Source organism: Bison bison, unplaced genomic scaffold (genome assembly GCF_000754665.1).
Source record: "Bison bison bison isolate TAMUID 2011002044 unplaced genomic scaffold, Bison_UMD1.0 scf7180017864145, whole genome shotgun sequence".
NCBI lineage: Eukaryota > Metazoa > Chordata > Mammalia > Artiodactyla > Bovidae > Bison > Bison bison.
In genome coordinates, this window is record NW_011494717.1 from 6,948,915 (window position 1) to 6,957,151 (window position 8,237).

The 8,237-nt window shown below is 36.6% G+C and overlaps 1 protein-coding gene across 1 annotated transcript in view; it reads left to right on the top strand.

Annotated features, from left to right (window-relative positions):
- The window catches only part of NCOA1 (nuclear receptor coactivator 1), a 218,178-nt gene that overhangs the window by 127,190 nt on the left and 82,751 nt on the right, over positions 1–8,237 (top strand). The window contains exons 5-6 of the mRNA XM_010840686.1: positions 3,098–3,314; positions 4,221–4,527. Coding sequence (XP_010838988.1) covers positions 3,098–3,314; positions 4,221–4,527 — 524 coding nt within the window. The remainder of the gene's footprint in view (positions 1–3,097; positions 3,315–4,220; positions 4,528–8,237) is intronic.

The following is an 8,237-nucleotide window of genomic DNA, read 5'->3' on the forward strand; positions in this document are numbered from 1 at the left end:
TAACTCTTCTGGGAGAAATGAGAATTAAAATGCCAGTTTTTAAATGGTGGGTAGCTGTGGGCAGTGCTTATTTAACATTAACAATTCAACAAGTGCTTTATTAAATACCTACTATTCAGCCAGCACCATGTGCTTGATGTTTGAAGGATGTAAATGTGAAATATGTTTCCTGTCTTCAAGGAGCTTACAAATCTAGTCATGCCACTCATTCTCTTTCTTAAACCCTTCTGGGCTCTCCTTTGCCCTGAAAATAAATAATCATAATCAAAGTGATGATAATAGATAATATTTGTTGAGCTAATGGTATGTGGCAGGAACTCTGCAAAACATTTCTATGTATAATATCATCTTTTTTAATCCTCACAAATCCCTAGGACGTAATTAATGTCATTATCCCTATTTTACAGATAAAGAAATGGAAGCTTAGAGAAGTTAAATTGCTGTTAAGTAACTTGTCCAGGGTTACTTAGCTAGTAAATGATAGAGGAAGTTTGAACTTGTGTTTGTAAGCAATCTCCTGTGCTCTTTATTATGGTGTATACAAGAGCCCTGGTGAACTGACTGGACCCTCATCTCCTGCCCTTCTGTTTCTAATCATCTATAATTCAACTATCTTGAGCTACTTATTTTTGCTCTTACTTTTACCTTTGAAAAAGCTGTTTTTTCCTTTTAGGAAACTAGTCTCTCCCTACATTAGGTTTAGACATCTCATTCTCTCAATCTAGGTGCCATCTCTGTGTGCTTCTGTAGTATTGTAAATTTGTCACATAGTAGCTTCTTTGTTCTCCCACTTATTGGAGGCTACATCTACTTTACTCCTGGGTTGTCAGGACACAGTACCTGGTTATCTGGCACATAATATAAGTATGGGAGCATTTGTTGAAAAAGCTGCTACTGCTGCTAAGTCGCTTCAGTCGTGTCCGACTCTGTGCGACCCCATAGACGGCAGCCCACCAGGCTCCCCCGTCCCTGGGATTCTCCAGGCAAGAACACTGGAGTGGGTTGCCATTTCCTTCTCCAATGCATGAAGGTGAAAAGTGAAAGTGAAGTCGCTCAGTCGTGTCCGACTCTCAGCGACTCCACGGACTGCAGCCTACCAGGCTCCTCCATCCATGGGATTTTCCAGGCAAGAGTACTGGAGTGGGGTGCCATCGCAATGAGGTTAAAAAAAAAAGATACAATACTTGAGAAGTTAACTTGCATTAACTAGCATGTACATAGTATCAGTGGAAGTAAAGTGGGTTAGTGAGAAGAGAAATGTAGGTGGCCCAAAGCAATGAAGATGTCTTTTCTGTTAAGGTAGAATTTCTTTTTCTCATCTCCACCATTCCTTCAGTTTTTAACTTTATTTGAAAAAAATCTGTTCTCATTCTCTCTTCTTGCTTATTAGTTATTTCATTTCATGGTGATTCTCTTAGTCTCTTTCTTAGGTCATTTTATAGACACCTTACCATTTCATTACTTTTAGCTTCTTGCTTCCTTTATCACCTCTCTGTCTGAGCTTCCCCAATTCTATTACTTTTATTTTTCCTTTACTCAACAATGGTTTCCAGAACTTCAGTTTTACATAAAACTTAATGTTAAAAACAGATTTGGGAGTTCCATGAAATGAATCCAATTTATTCCAGTTGGTATTTAGACCAAGAGGTTTAAGCAAGTCATACTTTAGACTGAGTCTCCTAAGTAAACCTAGTGTCAATTAGTTTCTCTAAGGTAAAATCAAATATGTGTGTTATGTTATTCATTTTATTCATGCCTCATTTTCAATATCTTGTTGTGAAATTTGTCAAAATATCTCACTGTACATTCTTGCCTGGGAACATTGTAAGATAAAGTCTTACTGAGTAAAATAGGATTAATTCCTTAATGAAAGATTTAAAATTTAAGGATAGAATGTGTGATTGTTATAGTTTTAAAATTTGGCTTTATTTTGGGATGTGTGCCATTTTGTACTGTTTTGTCTTATGTAGATAAATACATTTGACCTTTGTTAACTTGGTTCTTTTCAATTTAACCATGCTGTTATGTAAATGCTATTGCTTTTATAGGTTTTTTAAATTATGAAAAGTAAGTGATAGTTTAATTGTTGCCAGTTAAGAATTGTTTAGCAACTGGTTTTTCCCTCTTTAACCTCTTTTTTTAATACCATTTTTATATGGAATCAAATGATTTTGATTGATGCTTATAAAACTGAAAGCTACTTGTGAGCAAATTTTCTTTCTATATTAGTTTGATAATAGAAAAATTCACTGAAAGTAATGCTGTATTGTCTTTGTATGTGTTAATAAAATTAAGTGCCTGATGACTTGGTTAAATAAACAAGGGGTAAACAAAAATGAACAATATTCACTTACTACATTTGAGTGAATGTAAAATGCTAGTTGTTTGCACTGTTATCCTTTATTCTTATTATTTTCCTTTAAGATAAATTGAGTTTGATTTTGTTTACTATATAATGAGAGCTTATAAGCAGTTTTTTTTTTCTATTTCTTTACGACAAAGCAGTATATGAGAGACATTGTTCTTTGTACCTCTGTCTCTAATTAATAATTTACTATTCTTTTTATTTTACTTTTTGGAAGCATTTTTTTTTTCCCTTTTGATAGGGACCAAGTAATGGTCTGATTATTATAGGAATCAAGATTTTATTAGATTTCCAATTATAATTTCTTTGAAATCTGAGTAGTCAGCCTGCTTAATTTACAACAAACTTATTTGAAAATTCAGATTTTCTATTTTTAGGGAATTATTATTTAGAATGCCTAATAATTTCAAATGTAACTAGTATATGTACTGTCTGGTTCTTTTACTATCTAGTATTTACTGGTTATTTGAAAGATTCATTGTATATATATCATTGAGGAATACATCTGTGATAGCAGTCATTCTCTTTATGTATTTTAGCCAGAATTGTTTTCTGCTCTTTGGTATTTTGTAGTATGTTTTTCAGATACAAATTTAGATTTTTTTCTAAATCTGGCTTTACATTCTAGATGAAAATAGGAATTGCTGTAAATATGTAAATATCAAATACTTGATCAGAGAAGGAAATATGGTGGTAGAAATGTACAGTAACTGGATTTTCTCTATGTAACAGCACTGAAAAGAGGCGCAGGGAGCAAGAAAATAAATATTTGGAAGAGCTAGCTGAGTTATTGTCTGCCAACATCAGTGACATTGACAGCTTAAGTGTAAAACCAGACAAATGCAAGATATTGAAGAAGACAGTCGATCAGATACAACTAATGAAGAGAATGGAACAAGGTAGGAAAATAAACAGAAAAACCCTCTGGCTGTGTTCTTTGTTATTAAGACATTTATAATATGTGATTTTACTTTTTATTATTAAGAAATGGAATTAATTTTGTAATTTTATTAAAGAAGCAGTTTTGGGTAGATGTTATTTATTTTAGAATGTGAATCTGAAACCCTTCTTTTACCACAAAGTGGCTTGTTATCTTGAGAACTGGTTACCTTGAAACTTTTGAAACCCAGAAGAGTCAGATAAAACTTAGTGACTCAACAGTAGCAATCATATGGAATTAAGTCAGGAGATACACATTGTGGTGTCGGACCCGAGGCTCTGCGTAGCGTTGAAAGACAGCAGCTCAGAGGTAGGAGAGTCCCTCCACCTGAATTTAAGCTTATCTCTACCTTGGCTGTGGTTGTGGGGAGCAGCCTTCTCTGAGAAAGTGAAGAAGTGAAGTGAAGTCACTCGCCTGCCAGGCTCCTCTGTCCTGGGATTTTCCAGGCAAGAATACTGAAGTGTGTTGCCATTTCCTTCTCCAGGGGATCTTCCCAACCCAGGGATCGACCCCAGGTCTCCCACACTGCAGGCAGACTCTTTACTGTCTGAGCCACCAGGGAAGCTCTGAGAAAACCCTGATTTATTTTTATGGCTCATGTTTATACTATTTGTATTTACTGGGGACCCCACACCATACAACCCCTGGGTTGCTTACCAGAAACAAAGGCAAACGCTTTGAAGGAACATCACCATACTGCACCCGATCAGATTCCCAGAGGAAAAAGTGCTCCTGAGGGAGATTGTGTGCTATAAACTTACATAACACAAGAAATCATCTGCAGTGAGTAAGAACACAAACAACAAACAGAAGGAATAGACCCCGAAGAACTACACGCTAGCAGCAGCAATGTGAAAAGACTGAACGAATGGTCTGTTTTAAAATGGTTAAAGTGATAGGATTTTATGATTTTAGGGGCTGATTCAGCAGACAGGAGACACTGGTATTCTAGGTCTTCAGAGGGGAGAGCCACCCAGAGACTGTATGGCCCCTTCCCTGCTGGGTATGGACACCCGGACAGACTGGCTCATCCTCCCTCAGCCGAAGATGGGAGGATTCCGAAGATGGGGAAATGGAGTAGTCCAAAGGGAAGGACACGTAGACACTGACACTGGTATCGGTCCCCAAAGGAAGAAGTCAGCTCCTTGCACTGTCCACACCCTTCACACAGCTGCCAGTCAGGATTTTAGTACCTTACTCTTTAATGTGAATAAAAATCCAGGTATTTGAGGAAAGTCTGTAATATAAAAGAGAATAAATCAAGCAAACAAAAGGGAAAGAAAGGAACTCAGAGGATGCAGAGATGATACAGGGAGCAAAAGAAAAATGTAAAGCCATCCAACACTCTTTCACTGACAAAAGGGAGGATATATCATCTATAAAATGCTTTAAAATGAAACATTCAAAACAAATAACTTTTGGAACTTAAAATCAGGATTGCTGAAAAAAACTTTACCCTATTACCTTGTTTTCTACTCTTTGTCCCCTCATGGTGTCTCCTGCAGCCGTTCCAGGCACGTTTGCCTCAGGTCTTTGCACTTGCTCTTCTCTGTCTGGAATGCTCTTCCCTGGATGTACATAAAGCTTACTCCCGTATCCCTTTTATGTCGTGGTTCAAATATTTTTTCTAAGTGAACTTGTCCCTCACTAACCTATCTAACACACATACACATGTGTGCATACACACACAAACACCTTTCTACATCTTCCTTGATTTATTTTCCCCACAGTATTTGTTACATCTAACATATTGTACATTTTGTTTGTTTATTGTCTGCCTACCCTCACTGGAGCTTCATGAGAGCAAAGGTTTTTGTTTGTTCACCACTGTGTCCTTAATACCTAAAGCAGTTCTTGGGTACATAGTACGCTTTTCAGTGACTCTTTGTTGAATAAAAGGATAAAGTGTTGAAAGACAATTTGAAGAAATCCCTTAGAAAGTAAGATAAAAAAGCAAGAGAAAGATAAGGGGTAGAACATATCATTAGTCCCAGGAGGAAAAAAAAAACAAAAAACAGGCCAACTAGAAGGGAAGAAATTATAAGAAGTAATAACAAAAACAAAAAAATTCTCAGAATTAGAGGCTATGGGTTTCCAGATGGAAAGCATACATGTCATGTGCAGCACAATGACTAAAAAAGAAAGAAGAAGACCTCACACCAATACATGATTTCCAGACACCAGAGAGAAAAAACAAGAGAAAGGAAAAAAACAGACACATACTGGGTTACTTTCAGAAGGATCCAGATTTCAAAATAACAACACTGAAAATGAGGATCCTGAACCTAAAATTATGCGTTCATCCAAATGAAGTATGGGTACAAAATAAAGACAATTTTCAGACATTTAAAGCCTCAAAAATGTTATCTCCTATGTACTTTTTTTCAGAAATATCTATCAAGGGCTTTCCAGGCAGTTCAGTGGTTAAGGCTCTACTTCCAATGCAGGGAGTGTGGGCTCAATCCCTGGTCAGGGCACTAACATCCCACATGCTGCATGGTGCAGCCAAAAAATAAAAATTAAAAAGAAATATCTATCAAGACCAAGGTAGCAAACCAAGAAAGAAAGGCATTGGATCTTAACCCAGGGAAACCATGGAATCATAACAGATGAAAGGTAAAAGGAAACCAAGGATTACAGTTGAGCAGCAGACTAAAGAAGTAGCCAGTCCCAATTGGAGGAGGCAAACAGAGGACTCCAGGAGGAGTATTTCCATGGGGGAAAAAAATGGGACTCATAGAAATATATGATGACTGAGCAAATTGAGAGGAACTTTTCAGTCTGGTGGAGAGTTTGGAGATGAGTCAGACTTCACAGAAAAACTAAAACATAAAACATGAGAACTGTAAATTATAGTACATACCTTGACTCATTTATGGACTGTATGTAGCCATAGTAACATAGATATTAAATACTGACTGCTCTAAAAATTATTGTAACTATATTAGGAGGATGGAAAGAGGGAAAGTGTGTGTCTAGTCTAGATGGTTGATGTAAGTAAATTATGATAGCATGTTAATAGATTGTCTAACATGGACACAATCAGGATATAGCAAATAATCATGTTATTGAAAAATAAAGAATGTATTAGTTAGGATACAGGCAAGGCTATTATAAGAGACCCAATGTACAGTGGCTTTAACAAGATAGTGTAGGTGTGTGTCAGAGGTTCAGATTCCTTCCATCTCTTGGGCTGTGCCACTCCTAGGGTATTGCCCTTACCCATGTCAAACATGGCTCACCTGTGCACGTCCCAGACAACAAGAAGGGGAAAGAAAATTGGTAGGTATGCTTCTTTGTCTTTAAGGACAAGACTCAGAAATTGTGAGTCACTTCTGTTCACAGGCCTTAGGCTGGTCGATATAGCCACTTCTAGCCACTCCTGCCTTAAGTTTTGCCTAAACTTTTACGTTTTACTTTTCATGCATGGTTACTTAATGTACTTGGCTTTGAAAGTTTATATTCTTTTGGAATTGTTTCTTTTGAAAAACAACAACAACAAAAAACCTGTCTTAATGTTACACATACATGAAATGATGAAGGAAGTGTATCTTAGAACTAGATGAGAAACTCCCATGCTATAATAATTTAAAAATAAATAACCCAATTAAATGAAGTTGCTTAGTCGTGTCCAACTCTTTGCAACCCCGTGGACTGTAGCCTACCAGGCTTCTCCGTCCATGGGATTCTCCAGGCAAGAATACTGGAGTGGGTTGCCATTTCCTTCTCCAGGGAATCTTCCCGACTGAGGGATCGAACACAGGTCTCCTGCATTGCAGGCAGACTCTTTACCCTCTGAGCCACCAGGGAAACCCAATTAAAAAATGGGCAAAGGCTCTGGATAGAAATTTCTCTAAAGAAAACATACAAATGACCAATAAGCACAGGAAAAACATACTCAATATTATTAGCCATCAGAAAAATATAAATCAAAACCACAATACAAATACCAGTTTACATTGCTAGGGTGGCTACAGTCAAAAAGACATAGCAACAAGTGTTGGTAAGGATGGAAGAAGTTGGAACCCTCATACAGTGCTGGTGAGAGTGTAAAATTGTGCATCCACTTACGAAAACATTCTAGTAGTTTCTCAAAATATTAAAAAGGTAGAGTAATCATATAGCCCAGCAAGTCCACTTGTAGGTATATAACAAAGAGAATTGAAAACTTACACAGAAATAGAAATGTTCATAACAGCATTATTCATAGATAGCCAGTAAGTGGAAGCAAATTATATATCTATCAACTGATCAATGGGTAAATAAAATAAGGTATACCTGTACATTGCAATATTATTTGGCAGTAAAAAGAGTTAAGTACTGATAAATGCTTCAGCATCAATGAATCTTGAAAACATTATGCTGAGCAAAAGAAGCTAGTCACAAAGGACTACATATTTTATGATTCCATTTATATAAAATGTCCAAACTAGGCAAATCTGTAGAAATAGAAAGTAGATTGGTGGTTGTCTTGGGCTTGGGAATGTTGGGAGATGGGGAGTAACTGCTAAAGGGTGTGGGATTTCTTTTGGGGGTGATTAAAGTGTTCTAAAATTTATTGTAATGGTGGTTGCACAACTCTGTGAATATACTAAAAGCATTGAATCATATGTTTTAAATCCCTGAACAGTGTGCTGTGTGAATCATAGCAGAATAAAGCCGTATTATAAATACTAAATGAGATAACGTTTTATGCCCATTAGGTTCCCCAAAATTAAAAACTGTGTTGATATCAAGTATCAACATACAGAAAAACAATAACACTTGTATGTTACTGGTAGTACAGCCTCTTTGGAGAGTAATTTGTCAAACTTAGGTAATGTTGAAAATATACAGGACCTGCGATCCAGCAATTTCACTTCTAGTGTTTACCCTAAAGAAGTTGTCACAAATATGCCAAAGAGAAAATACGGAAAATAGTTTATTATAGCA